The 15,364-nt window shown below is 42.8% G+C and overlaps 1 protein-coding gene across 1 annotated transcript in view; it reads left to right on the forward strand.

The window, feature by feature from the left end:
* Positions 1-1,636: 1,636 nt before the first annotated feature.
* KCNK1 (potassium two pore domain channel subfamily K member 1) overlaps positions 1,637-15,364 on the forward strand; it is a 33,247-nt gene continuing 19,519 nt past the window's right edge. The window contains exon 1 of the mRNA XM_082757185.1: positions 1,637-2,196. Within this exon, the coding sequence (XP_082613311.1) occupies positions 1,842-2,196 (355 nt within the window). The 5' untranslated portion in view covers positions 1,637-1,841. The remainder of the gene's footprint in view (positions 2,197-15,364) is intronic.

Genomic DNA, 15,364 nt, shown 5'->3' on the forward strand with positions numbered 1-15,364 from the left:
CCCTCCAAAAGCTTGTCTGCATTACATTATTTCAGACAGTATTCATTTTTAATTGTCATTTATATTGATTTAGATAGCCTTTCACCTATATACCACCATTTTACAGGAAAATATATATGTATATATGTATGTATATTTTAAAGATACACTGATGACAGTGAAAGGTGCTGAAGTGACGATGCAGGGACATGACTTCTCTGCCTTTATCTGTGCTTCTGTCAATTAATTTCTGGACGTGTAGCACAGATTTTCATCAGTTGTTCACTTCAGACCCCTCACCCTAATTTAATTGCACCGCATCCCTATTTGGTGCTACAATTTACATCTATGAAGGAGGCAGCTTGAAACTGTTTCAACAGTTGGAGCCTTTTAACAGTTTAGGAGTTCAGCCATAGGGGAAAAGTGCATCTTTCTACCAAAACACCCAAGTGTCTGTAATGCCCCCTCCCCAGTTGTAAAATTGGATTCAGAAGGTGCAAGTGCAGGCACATCACACATACATTTGTAGGCTGAAGCATGCCTGGGCTACTGGCACATGATCTAGTCTGCTTGTTTGGCCTGCCACATACATACCTCCTACAGCACCCAAAGGCACTACCTGGCCAGGCATTCGGCCTCTTTGCCTTCAGAATTACGTCCTGACTATGTGACAAGAGACAGGGGTACGAGCCCCTGGAACAACTCAGCTGTAGGTGGCAGTGGGGAACGGGCCAGAAACTGGATGAAATGTCCTGCCAGGCCAGAGTCTGCCCGTAGCCTCGTTCAGCTGTTGTATGAAAGGAAATGCGAGTGAATCATTCACAGTTTCTGGCATGCAAAACTGTTTTGTGACTTTCATTTTTGTATTCTCCTCCCATTTTAGTCCTTACAGCTTACAGACGTACCTCACAGATAAATATATGTTGCTGCACTTGATTTACTCTGTCCAAACTCCCCAGATTAACCTCATTAACTTCCAAATTTACAAACTGCTGCTTTCTTTCTATGGCAGTGGCTGAGATGTGGGGCAAAAGCAGCCGGCTCCTGCTGGGTGCGGTGCTGAGATCCCATCTTGTTTACCAGAAGCTGTGCTGGCGAAGCCACACTTCTCTCCTTCTCATTTCATGTGGCAGGGAACCTTCTTTGTGGGTTAACTGTGTGGTTGCTGGCCAGACCTCGAGATGGGCACAGGAGGAGTATTTCGAGTGAGGCTTGAGAAGATTGCTGTGTTGGGCCATCACAGAGGGCTGACTGGATGGTGCGTTACATGTAGCGTTATCACTGTGGGCACTGATATGAGAACCAGCCGGGCGTTTCTCATGATCAATTCTAAGTATTTTCAGGAGTGCAGCACTGCATACGAGGAACTGAGCTTGGATGGGGCTTCAGGAGGCCACCAGCTTCCAACCCCAACCCCAAGCAGGGCCCGTTGTGAAGCCAAGGCTCGGAGGAAGCTCCCGCTGACGGGATCTCAGAGCCCACCGCCCCGGAGGCACAAACCCAGCCTCCCGCCACCGCTCCCCCCCCCCCCCCCGCTGCCAGCGGGGCGCCCCCGAGGCGCTCAGCCGCGGTGCCCGGGCTCCCCTCACGCGTGAGGGGGGCGGAGGGGCGGGGACCTGCGGGCACCTCCGCGCACAAAGGGGCCGGAGCGGGCGCCCGAGCGGGCGGATCCACCGCCGTTACGGCCGTTGAGCGGCGGTTGGCGGCGGCGGGGCGGCCCCCGGCCGCGCTACCTGCGCCGCGCCGCCACGTGAGCGCCACATCAGCGCCGCTCCGCGCTCCCCAAGCCGGCAGCGGCAGCCGCAGCCACGGCAGGCGGCGGCTCCGGCCCCGGCCCCGGCCGCGCTCCCCGTCCCGGGAAGATGCTGCAGTCGCTGGCGGGCAGCTCCTGCGTGCGGCTGGTGGAGCAGCACCGCTCCGCCTGGTGCTTCGCCCTGCTGGTGCTGGGCTACCTGCTCTACCTGGTGTTCGGCGCCGTGGTCTTCTCCTCGGTGGAGCTGCCCTACGAGGACCTGCTGCGGCAGGAGCTGGGCAAGCTGAAGCAGCGCTTCCTGGAGGAGCACGCCTGCCTCTCGGAGCAGCAGCTGGAGCAGTTCCTGCTGCGGGTGCTGGAGGCCAGCAACTACGGCGTCTCGGTGCTCAGCAACGCCTCGGGCAACTGGAACTGGGACTTCACCTCCTCCCTCTTCTTCGCCAGCACCGTGCTCTCCACCACGGGTAAGGCCGCCGAGGCCCGGGCTGGGCCCCCCGGGGGTGCGGGGCCTGGCCCCGGGTGCGGAGCGGGGCTGAGGCGAGGCCCCGGCCCCAGGCGGCCGGTGAGCGGCTGGGAAGTTTGCCTCGGAGCCGGGAAGCCGCTCGTTCACCGGCTCGCGGGTTCACCTAGTTAGGGGGCATCCCGCGGTTGAGGGGAGAAGAGGCGCTTTACATAGCCAGCGTTGTGTCGCAGAGGCTCTGAGTAACCTTGTCTGCAGGCACCGCGCTCTCGTCCCACCTGCCCTTGGCTTCAGGAGGGCTGTGGGATATCTCGTGGTGGTGATAACAAGGAGGCATCCCAGAAATGAGCTGGGCAGAGTGGAAGCGGGAGGCATCCGAGCCACTGGGTGACTTCCCAGGACTGTCACAGTTTGCTTGTGTAAGCTATCTTTTATGTAAGGTGCACAACCCAGGACAGCAGTGGTGCGACCTCCCACAAACACGTACATTGATGCCCTTGCTACATGTTAAATTATTAAAAGTGAAACTGTATTTTAAGTCCGCCCTACTTAGCACTAAGAGCAAAAGTATTGACTTTAGTTAATTCTTAAAGAGGCAGTCACTGTGCTGATTGCCAAGCCCCCACCTCTCATCCCCCTGTCCTCTCCTGAACTTTTGGTGCCTTTGAAAACACAGCAAGGTGGGTGCCCATCTTCTGTGAACTCTGCAATGCTTTTAGAAATCTCTTCTTAGGGTCTCCATCTCCTTTGAATTTGGGGTGGGGGTGGGGAGACGACACCTTGCTGTCAAGCTGTTAAAAAAAAAAAATCTTCCAGATTTGGTTTAATATCTGTGGGTGAAAGTGCATGAGCGACTGAATTACTTACTGAAATAAATAGCTAAGGCTTCTTGAATAAGAGAAACTTTAAAAATTCACCCTAAAACTAGTCCAAACAAAGGGCCTTGCCTTGCCCTCTAACTGATCTGAGTCTTGGCAGTACATTGGTACTACTATAAATGATGATTTTTTTTTTCTCTGCCCTGAAGTGATCATTTTTACTGTTAATGGAAATTTAATGAGCTGATATCAATAATGACATTTAATATTTTGCAGTATACTTACTTGATCATGTTTTGGCACTTCCTGAATGATTAGGACAAGCATTGACTTTTTTTTTTTTTTTTAACAAACAAACAAAAAAAAACAGTCATTGAATCTATAGATCAGGTTGTCAGCTCATTATAAAGAGTTGGATTTTTTTAATTTCTTTTTATATTTTATTTTTTAAAATAGGGTTATGGATTCTACTCCACCCCTTTGGTCCTACTAACTAGACAAGGAGTTTATATGAAGAGAAAGTGATATGCTTGTGACATATGCAATTAAATGTTTCCACTGAATACATTTTTAAGCTTTAATCAATACACAGTAGCAATAGTAGTGAGACAAGCACGGAACTGTGATAGTACTTCAGTGCTTAACTCTTATTTTTCAACAGTAAGGACAAACATGGAAAAGGGAACCAGTGCTGGTGGTACCAACTGATGGTTGCTTCTGGGCTAGGAGAAGCAATGCGAAATTGCAGGAAGTGCTTGAATGTCCCATATGCTCAGCTGACTGAGTTTGCCATTCATCATGTAAATAAATGCACACCTACCTCTTGTTCAGAGGACAAAGCTTATCTCACAGCCTTCTAGTTTTCTATATAAAGCATATGGGGAAAGCATTTAATTTTAGCATGCTCAGCTCCACTTCTTTTTTTCCTCCCATCCTTATTATGTTCTTTGGCTTCTTACTAGCTAGAGAAAATCCTTGAAGGAAATGATAAAGCTACTTACGAAGTCTGAATTATTCTTCAATGGAGGACATTTGCAGATTAGATACAATAAGGCAAATTTTTACTTGGAAGAAATTCACAGAGCACATTCAGACTGTCACAGGACAGTCACAGGCTGCCTGAAGGGTGGGTGAACAGAGGGCAGCAAAATGGGCTGGGGGTGAGGCTTCAGCAGATGACAGCAGTGACTGGCAGCAGGTTTAACGACTTCTAACATATTTATTCCTCCCTGTACAGATTAAGCAGTCATACAGAATGACATATGAGCAGTCTGCAAGATGAAGCAATTTGGTCATTAAGCACTGACAACATAAACACTAAGAATGTACAGTTGTGTGCATTTAAATAGCATCTGTCCTGCAAACTCGTTACAATTATGTCCTTACGCACACGTATGGTCAGTGCTAGATGTCATGAATAATTTTGCTGAAGCAGTTGTTTCTGGTTGGCTTTGTTGTGGGGCCATTATTAGAGACAAAACACATTTGTATAATAAAAATGAAATAATGTTTTGCACTTGCTCTCCCAGGTAGTGGGCTTTCACTGTTAAGCTCTAAGATTTTACTGCATATCAGTGCAATATGGGAATGCTGCACCATGGGGAATACTGTAGGCAGAACGGAATAAAAAAGGAAGATGATATCACTTGTGCTGGAAGGTTTGAAGAGTAAAGTGGCTTTTATTTTTGAAGGAACACAGATAGGAGAGGAAGGGAGATGCCAATTTAGGAACGTAAGGCCTGCATTTTGACACACCTTTTTGGAAAGGGTCTTTTTAGCGTAGGGATATACCACAGCATTTCATGAGAAAGGAGGATAAGTCTTATTCTGGCTGTCTGGCTTTGAGTATTTTTCCTCCATCACAAATATGTCTAAGGGTTTTACTTAACATCTGTTCACCAGAGGGGATGGTGAGAAAGAGCTTCTTCGGATCCTTCTGTTTTGTGGCAGAGTTAGCAAGATGCACTTTGCCCTGACCTCAGGAAAGGTGAGGAGAAGTTGTCTTCCATAACAGCAATGCACATTTCTCATTTTTGTTTAAGAACAGACTAAATCCTTGTCTAAACCACAAGAGTTTAGATTAGTAAGAAGAGGGAGGAGAGAGCTGTTAGTATTCAGATGCTTCTGAAGCCCATAATGTGGCTGTCTGTGAGGTGGTTAGTGGGTATCAACATCTGCAGAAATTAGCCTGTACCAGTTTAAGTGTTGTCAATGGGGACTGGGTTATGTTATGCCACACCATGAGGAGTGATGCCCAAGGTCCATGATGCACTGGCTTCAGTTTTCTGCTTGCTGTATTCTGAGAAGAGTAAAGAGATCTGTGTAATAACTGTAGCTAGATGCTGACAGCATCTAGTACCTTGGAAGTGCTCAGCTGAGGAAGTAGTAAAGAAACAGTGTGTCTTTCAGGGAAAGTTTTAGTGTTCAAGTTACATAGTTTATATGAGCTCTACCAGCAAGCAGTATGAGGAATTAACGAATGTATCATTTGCTTCCTAAGGGCTTTCTCTGTTAGGTCTGATTTCTTGTAAGCAGTGTTACTGATGACTTGCAAGAGAAACTAAGCTCTGCCTTTCTTATGAAAGACAGCAGACTGGGAGGTGGTGCTGGAGTCAGTGGCTGTGCTGCAAAAGAAGGTAGGCTTGATATGAAGTGATTAGGGAGGGAAAACCCTGTCAGTCTGCATCATTTTCTCCATATTCTTCTGTCAAGAAACGGTCTCTTATATTTCCGCCTCCTGGGGGAACAGACCCCATATCCAATGCAGACTTAGCGTGCATTATGAATCTTGACAAATCCATGGACAATTAAGGAATGATGTGAAAGCATCATGATGTCTTTGCAATAAGCCACTGTAAGATTCATACATGCTTACAACAGAGCCCTCAGGTTGAAGAGACCACATGGGAATTTCATAACATATGGAAGAAGGTGAATTTAACTTCATTAGAAAAAAGATATTTTAGAGGCTTTAGGCAAAGAAGGCTTTTATTTGTTCTAAACTTTATTTTAGTGTAAAACTTTTTTTTTAATACAGATATTGTAGGCATCAGAATACGTGGTCTCTATCCTTGAGGATGACTGTATTGCCTCATTAACACACACTGAATAAGTGCATTGCATAAGTAATATCAAATACATGTCTAGAAACCTGGCATAGGATTTCCTGTAGCTTGTATGAATATAAACAAACTTGGTGATAGTTTAAACTTGGTTACCTCTGACTCCAGCAGAAAACTGAAGCTTCATTATACTGCTGCTCTGCCTGTACCACTCATGGATCGCTTAAATACCTTTGAATTGCAGCTACTGACCAGGTCTGGGATGCCAAACTTTGGGAAGGAGCTTTTAAAGAGTTGTTAGTTACTTAGAAAGCAACAGGAAAATGGAGCTTGCTGGAGATTATCTAGGAGATGAAACTAGCTGTGCTGTGCTGTGCTCTGCAATAGAAGGATGTTTGTGCAGGAGTACTGGTAAGGAAAGCAAAGGAAAAGAAGAGGCAAGTTGAGAAAGATGCCAGAGCAGGATTACATTCAACATGCCAACTGTTTAGATGTTGACTTAGAATGTGAGAAATCACATTCTTTTTCCCTCCTTGGATCTGAACACATACCCCAGGACAATGGTCTGATGTTACAGACTGCTCTGGCATCAGATAGTCATAGCTGCTCCCTCAGGCTGTTCCCTTCCAGACAGATCAGGAACGACTGTTTCCTGATCTATTGGGATGATAGATCAGGAACCAGATATCCCACTTCTTGCTTTGGTAGTATAAACACAAAGGGAAAGTCCTTCTGTCTGCCTGTGTGTCTGCTTTCCTCTTGGGGAAAATCCCAATTTTTAAAGACCACAGAACAGCTCCAGACTTGCTGCTGCCATATTTCAGTTTGGGCCTAGGGTTAAGGTGCTGTCTCCTGGGACACAGGAAACTTGAATTCTGCTGAATGCTGTTCTCAGAAGAAGGATTTGAACTATGGTTTTCTAGTCTTGAGGAAGAAAAAACAAACAAAAAACTACCATTCCGTATGTTAGGAAGCTATAGGAGAAAACAAGAGGAATACATATAGAATAAGACAGGGAAGGTAGACTAGATGCTTCTGGTTTCTCCATCTTAGAATGTAAAAACATGGAAACATCCGAGACAAGTAAAACAACCTCAAATTTAAAATTACCCAAGAAGGAACTTAAGTTTAAAAAAACAGCCCCACCAACAAACCCCTCAACTTTTCTGAGTTTGGATGGGGAAAAAATCAAATTGATACGAGTTTTATAAATTATTGGTATTAGTCAAAGTTAGTAAACTTTTGGGGAAGGCTATTAGGCTTCATGCTGCAGGATGCAAGCTGTTCTTTAGCTAGCAGAGATGACAGCTGCAGCCAGTAGCCTGGTCATATTACCTCTTGTGTGTCTGGGACAAAGTTCTTGTCTTCTCTACTAAAGCAGACAGCAGCAGAGAGGAAATCCGTGCGTGTCCTGTCTCATGTTCTGGGCCAGCTGGTGGTTCCTGGTTTCTCATGTGAGCACAGCCATCGGCTGTGCCAAACTCCTGCTCGTGCATGCCAAAATAAAGGGCAGCAACAGTAGCTCTAATCCAATGTTTATGCTTTCCAGGTCAAGGAGTAGTAAAGACTATCTCCTGGCAGAAACCAGAGAAGCCAAGGAGTAGTGTTACTGTGTTATTGCTCAGAGCAGTGCTGGCTGGTGCTGGATGAAGCGCCTCTCTTACCTGCTTTGTCCTTGCTTCTGCATCGCGCTGTGCCGCCTGCCTTGCTAAGTTCCCGGGGATGAGGAGCTAACCCAGCAGCTTTCCACACTGGAAGGACTAATACTACTGCCTTTCTTGTCCTTCCATTTCAGGTCTGAGGTCACTTTTCCTCTAATGAAGGAGAAAATAATAAAAAAGAAATTAATAAAACAGTCCATTGAACATAGAGTATAACTGACCTCAGGACTAGGTTGATGGTATTCTGCCCTGGGCTTATGAATCAATTCTTTTCATAAATGGTAACTTTGCTATTTCTCTATTTTTTCCTAATTCTGTTGTTTTAAAACTACATGTCATAGACAGATTGTATGGCCTCTAGTTACTCTGTTATTATTTCTAATTATTACTCTGCTTGCCTTTATTTTGTTCTGTGATATTTACGTCCTTATTGAAAGGAAGAGTAATATCTCCAAAAACTTGCCTTTTATTAAAAAGTTTGTAATCCTTTCGCAAAGTTGGAATTTTTACTACTGCTCTGCTGACATCTCTAGATTGATTCCTAAGCCAGAAGTTATGTACACCTTCAGAACAGGACTTCTAAAATGCATGCATTTAATAACCAAATTCTGCAGTTCCTAGACATTGTTGAATAGGATTTTCACTTGTATGTGTATGCAACTTAAAATACCTTTTTTGAAATACCTGGTTTTTCTTGGTTTCGTTTATCTATTGACTGTTTTTTGTTCTTTGTTTCATTTTGACCTGTAGCACCATTGTTTTAACCTATGCTTTATTTTGATAGAAGAACGTGATGATCCAGGGAGAAATTTCTGGTTTAGCCACTGCTCCAAGTTAAATATGAATTAGGCCACAAGCTGCTAAGCCATATGAAGACCAAAATGTCCCTTGGCATGTGCAGAAGTAGAATTTTAGCAATCTGAGGAAAAATTGGGATACCTTTGTGAATTTCAATGAATTCAGGATTAGAGAGTAGCAATAAAATGTTTTTTAAGAGTTAGCTACTTAAATTCCTACTGCGTCTCTGGATCTGACCTCAGCTGCTTGTAGGTTGATATTTGTACGAAATTTAACTGTAGCCCTAGAGTGGTCACTAATGATGACCCAGGAGACCCTATGAGAAGTGTCACTATGTTTTTCTCTAAAGAACCTAGCTAAAGTCTTTTATAAGATTGTCCTGACAAGAAATGCAAAGTGATCTGTTTAAGAAACAGGACAGAAAGAAATGAATAAAACAAAGCTTTTCAAGTGGCTGTGCTTCAGAAAAATGTCAGAGTGGCTTTTTCAAGAACAGGGATTTTCTCTCCCTTGGAAAGAAAAAGGTACGCGTTCATCTCTGAAAGCAGCGGATGAAAACTTGGAGGAAAACCTCATATGAATCAAAGCTGTCACCAGAACACAGACACAAAACCACTGAGTGTTACCACAGTCCGTGTTCTCAAACGATTTTTGTGCCAGTAATTTAAGCAGCTGCAGAAGACATCACAGCGTCTTTGAGGCGTTGAGGCAATGCAGACACAGAAGCAGGGAGATGACCAGGGAATACAGCCTGATCTCACCTGGGAGACAGGTTTTGTCAGCAGAACAAGCCAACCCAGCAGTCTCGGTACCACTCTGCTTGGCTGTGAGAAAGCGGAGCTGCTCCCTCTGACCAAGCTGCATACTATTTACCAGTAGGAACTTCAATAACAGCTTTCCATCTTTCTCCTAAAAATCGTGAGTCTAGGCTGATGTTAAGCTGACACGGAGTAGAGACTTTCTGCATTCTTTTTTGTCATCTACTACAAAACAAACTTCTGGAGTAGCCAGAACTTCTATGCAGAATGTTTTCAAGCAAAACTCAATAAACAGAAACTTAATCCTAATGATACGTGAATGTAAGTTCTAAATTTTGGCTTTTACAGATGTAAATTCACTTCAAGCAGCACTTAGATTGTGGGACTGGTTCTTTGTTGTACTGGCTCTACAGTTCTATTATGGTGGTTCTATTATGCTGAAATGAGTATAAGAGGAATACTTTTCCCAAATCAATATGAAAATATTTTATTTAGTCACTAAATATGATCCATCCAGTGTTTACAGTAATGGAACTGCATTTAGCTGATATTGATATGACTGTATGCCATTAAAATAACAACTAGGGTACATATTTGTTTCAGTTTAAATACTTGCTGCAGCGTTGGTAAAAGCTATGTGCCAGGCTTTTCATACAGAGACATGCAGTGAGACTAAAAAGGATGAGCCCAAGGCTTGTCTCTCATGCTGTTGGGGAAGGAAACGTAGTCTGATCTACAGAAAAGGACACAACTACTAAGCCTGTGAGAATCCTGCCACAAGTGCATGTCTGCTTTTGCGCCTTCCTTTCAGCTGTGATGTGCTTAAGGGTAACACACGAGTATCCCGAAGCTAAGCAGAATACAGAATTGTGGGGCAAAGGTCTCCTGCATCAAGGAAAAGGAGGCAGCTGGCTTGACAATGATTATAAAATTTACTGCTGTTCCCCAGATTCTTCTCCCTTTGGGTTATATGCAAAGATTAGATACATACTCTAACTAGTTATTTTAAAATGCAAGAAGAATTCTTGGCAAGAAGATGCAAAAGTGATAGATGACCTCAAATTATGACAGCACTGGCTTGCATAGGGCTCATGCTTGCTCTTATCTTAAAGCCTGCACTGACCTTTCTCTTGTGTGATAGTTGGGCTTTTACTTTATTTGTTGTTTAAAGTGTACAAGGAAGATTCTGACCACATATTTTGCTAGGCTGAGCTTTTGAAATGTGATTGGCAGGCTCAGACACTGTAACGTGCAATAGTAGCACCAAAGTCTAGAGGCAAGCTAGAGTGGGTGCCCTCCTTTGTGTTTTATATAGTTTGAAAAGGGTTTTGCTCCTTCAGAGTCACCAAATGCAAAGGCAAGACACATTCTGGTTTTGTCTCTCCCCTAGTAGGCTGGAATCATAGTAGGATTCATGGTGTTAAAGAAAGCTGTAGTGGGAAACAGCAACAGTGTGCTCTGAAAGTAGCAATGTGTTCAGAGATAGGTTTGAAAAAAATAGTAGTAGCTCAAACGTTTAACTTTGGGACACTTCATTTTACAATCCTTTACATCTAACTTCATGAAAGGGGGAAAGAAGTCCTAAAAATATCTTCTTGTGTTCATGATTAACAGGAGAAGGCCATGAAATCTCTACTCTGTGTATTACTTAAGTAGCTATTTACCCAACTGCGTATTGTATGAGACAGACATAGGCCTACAGGAAATAAGAAAACCCTAAAGGAAACCATAGAACTTCCATTTCTTCTACAGCTTTGGAAGCTTTAGTGTATATGATTTACTAATGGGTAATTAAATTTTCATTTCACAGCATGTCTTGTTACTTACTTTCACAGTTACATATTAACTTGGAATACTGACGCAGTAGTACAGCTAAAAGGACTAAGACTCAGATGTGTCATTGTGTTACCATTTGGAAGTCCTAGCTACAGAAAACTGTAAGAGTGATGCACAGGAAGGAATGCAAAATGCTGTTAATCATCTGAATGGTTAGTATTGGGCAATGAAGCTCTTCTGTGTAAGAGCCTGTTTAATTCACCTGTGTGTGTAAGCTTGTCTGTTGAGAAATCAAGGTTCACAACCTGTCTGCTGGTCCTGTACTGCAGCTCCTGTTGGGCAAACAAACAGCTCTGAACATTGCCTGACGTTGCGTTCTGTGAATCAGCAGTGCACATTGATAAGACGAGAAAATCTAGGGATAGGGCAAGCTCCTGCCTTACTTCATTACTGGAGTTATTACACGTTTATGCCTATAAATAGTATGCCTATATGTTCTGCCTATATGTAGTGCAAAAATAAATCTTTATCTCTCAGATCTTTCCGTGCAGCCATTTGTACTACTTGAAGCCTGTTGAATGTTCAGGTCATGCTTTCTGGAGTAACTGCTATCTGACAACTTTGTGTGCTGCGTAGAGGAAAATGTCACTTATCCTAGAAGTTGTTGGTAATAACAAATCTCAGCCTCAACTAAAAGATAGGAATTCTTTCAACACCATAAACGGCTGTTCCAGATATTAGCCTTGCATTATACCATGTCCTTAGATGTCACAAGGGAGATGGTGATAATCTCTCAAATCTCTGAACCACCTTCTAGAAGTAGATGCTGAAGCACATGTGTAACAGGAACTGCTTTACTGGCTAAAGCACTTTCTGTCCCACAAGTAAAAGAACAGAAGTGTTATTTCTGTATGTACTTTGCAAAAGGATAAACTGAGTCAAAGAGAAAAAAGCAGTTGTGAAAGTTCATGTAAGCCATTAGTATGGCTGAGAATAGGAGCCTGTGAATTTTGTCTTGCAGCTCTCTGTTCCTCCTGCTAGGTGCTAGGTCATGTTTCCCTACAGTAAGCTGACTTTTTCCATCCCATAGATGTGCTTTAGCACGCTTTCATTTTCTTGCATTGGATGGTTGGGTTGGTGGTGTTTGTTTGTGTTTTTTTTTTGTTTGTTTGTTTTGTTTGTTTGTTTTTCATTTTGTTTTGGTTTTTGGTTTATTTTCATATTGTTTTAGTAAGAGTTTCTCTGCTCAGTAATAATAGTGAAAATTGCAGCTTCTTGAATAAGGACTTAGAGAAGCCATATTGAAATCTGTAATATGCATTTCTGTGTCTTCCATGGAGACTCCAGAAGCACTGCCACTCCCATCTAGGAAATAGTTCAGTTGTGTATTCTGTGCAGAAGACAAGATGGTTAACAGTTAATGCAGCCCACACAACTTATCAAAAGTGTGAATAGCCTTTGTGGGAAGAAGGCAGAGTTTGTTCTGCTTTAGCATGCTGGTTACCTCTCCTTATATCTAGTAGAAAGTTTGCCCAGGGTGAGGTAAAACAAAATGTGCTGAGCCTACCAAACAACCCTGCCACTGGAAGGAAAATATCTTGGACTGTTGACTCCCAATGTGTGGTGCAGCCTTCTTCCCTGTGCTAGCTCTGTTGCTTCCTGGACCACAGCAGTAAGCCAGCTCAGTTTATCGGCCTAGAAGAAAAGCAGGTGCTTTCTGCAGGATTAGTTTGCTCCAAGTTACTGCAGTCAGATAAGCTACAACCAATGCAAGAGGGGTAGAGCTACAAAGGGAAAAGGATCTTCTTTCTCAGCTGCAACTCTTACATCAGATACCTAACAAATTGGTGAAAGCATGGGAAGGATCAGAAATGCATGGCCAGATCAACAACAGGTGTAAAAGGAGCTGGCAACCTAAGAATGTGTTCCTGTAATGATGATGTATCTGGCAATTGCTCATTACCCCTCGTGAAGGAGCAATATTTCAAGCAAGATTAAACTGACAGCTAGCAAAGCTGAAAGAAGCTCCTCTTTGTTGATAGATATGCTGCCTCTGACATATTTCTACACCTTGCTAGGACTCTATCCACTACCCCAGGTACACACATCTTAGGGGGGAGCTTTATTTTTACCCTGATAGGTAACTAGCATTATTTGATAATTTGTCATTTTTGAATCTAATACAGAACTAATGCAGTCCTACCTTTGTGTTTAGTTACCGTAACTAGTTCATAAGTCCTGATCCTTGAAAATTATGAGAAACTTGATGTTTGCATAGGGCCAGGCTCTTGCAAAGAAATACCTCACTTGAAAAGATGTGCTAACTATCAATTTGCACATTGCTGACCCTGGCTCTTCACTGCCTGTCTTTATTTTGGAACCACCAGCCAGTTTATCACATTCTTCCTCTGCCAGTACATTGGCATCTGAGAGCTGCCATCTACAGCATCCCACGTAGAGCCTTTTTCTTGATGGCCTTGGTTTGCACATGCAAGCACTGATAGGAAAGTGCTGAATGTGAACCCCCCACACAATTCAGTCTTTCAGGCTGGGCAGATGCTCAGCAGGTTGATGTATATGCTGCCTTAAGGTACTGGAGCCTGAGGAAACGGGACCCAGAATCATTGATCGGTGTTGATGGTCTTGGTCTGATGCAGTAGGTCCAGAATTATGATAGAGCACTGCATTTTTGATGAATTGCCCTATGGATTTAATGTTGCCTGCTTTCACTGTGTGCAGGGCTATCTTATTCTGTCCCCGAGAGGCTAGGATGATATATCTGCACTAGGTCAGTCATACTATAGTTGCAAGAATTTCTGAAGATATCATATACCCTACCAGGAGGCATTTTGCTAGCAAGCTGGAAAGACATTCACCATCTTAAAACAAATTGCCATTAATCTAAACAGACAATAATGGTGTTTGAAACCCCACAGCATTTAAATTGTTCTATCTTAATGTTGTTGGCTAAATGTCTTGTGTCTGTAGTTTGCCTTTCTAAGCACTACATTGTGATTTATTTCTAAAGAATTTCTAGTTAAAGCTGTCTACGGTTCCTCTTATGAACAGAAATAGTATGTGCAATTACAGTGCTGTTCTTTTCTTCTATTGTCCCTGTATTTGTTGGTAGGGCATACAGTCGTGATTATGCTGGCTATCCTGATTCCAGTGTGATTAATTTAGTTCATGGTTCCTGCAGTTGGTGTTTGCTGTATGGGCTGTCCTAAATGTGTGAATGATTCAATACTCAATATCTGTAAAACCTGTTTACAGTTCAGTAAGCCAGCTCGCAACAGTTAAAGTATTTCCCCATTGGGTCTTGTAAATTAATGTTCTGTTTTGAATGTGAAAGTGTGAGTCTGTTCAGCTAGGCTATATTTGGATGGCAGAGTACCATCAAACATCGTGTTATGGACTGTGATTTGGAATAAACTATCTAATCTGAAAGATATTTCACTTTGGCCATTGATTAAACTTTGTCTTTTAATTTCAGAAGTGATAAGGATTACTTTTTAAGTTAGGAATGAATATTCCAGGTGGAACGTACCTTCCATAAAACTGGAGATTGATGCGCTCTAACTGTGTATTTCAGTTAGTTGGTTCACTGATTTCTGCTATTTGTGTTGATTTGCATCTGTTTTGCTCCACATACTGTTGAATCCTTCATATTTCTCAGGAACAGCTATTAAAACAAAAGGTAGGGATACGACTTATTTGTATGCAAACGCATTATTATGTCTGATGTAAGCATGAAATACTGAATTATCTTACAGAGATATGTAAGGACTATGTGTCTTCCTCTGTCAACAAGGGAGCTGATGCTAGTAATTTCCCCAAGTTCCACATGTCAAATCTACAAGATTAGAAGTATACGTTCCTATTCCCCTGCTGTATTTTGTAGATAGTACTTTCTTCTACGTGAGGTTGTGTTTTAATGCAAAGATGCTGCTTACAGGTTTGATTTTAACTTTCCTGCATGAAATTGCTTAATTTTTAATGTTGTGTGATAATTCTTTACTGCCCATAATACCAGTTTCATTCACTGTTTTCATGTCCTGTTCTTCCTGATGGTCCAATAAAGCAATTTTTGTTTCAGAAGTGAAGGTGGGAAGCATACTAATTTGCAGCTGGTTGTTTCTTTTTATTCCCAGCTGGTTGGAAGAACAACTGTGGCTCGTTTCAGTGCAAGAAATGATAACATAGCAAGACCAGATAGGTATTCTTCACTAATTAGATGTGATGAAAGCACTGCAGTAAGTGCCACTGCAACACATTTAAAGCTTGTGACACCTCCCAAGA

Source organism: Aythya marila (genome assembly GCF_965140915.1).
Source record: "Aythya marila genome assembly, chromosome: 3".
NCBI lineage: Eukaryota > Metazoa > Chordata > Aves > Anseriformes > Anatidae > Aythya > Aythya marila.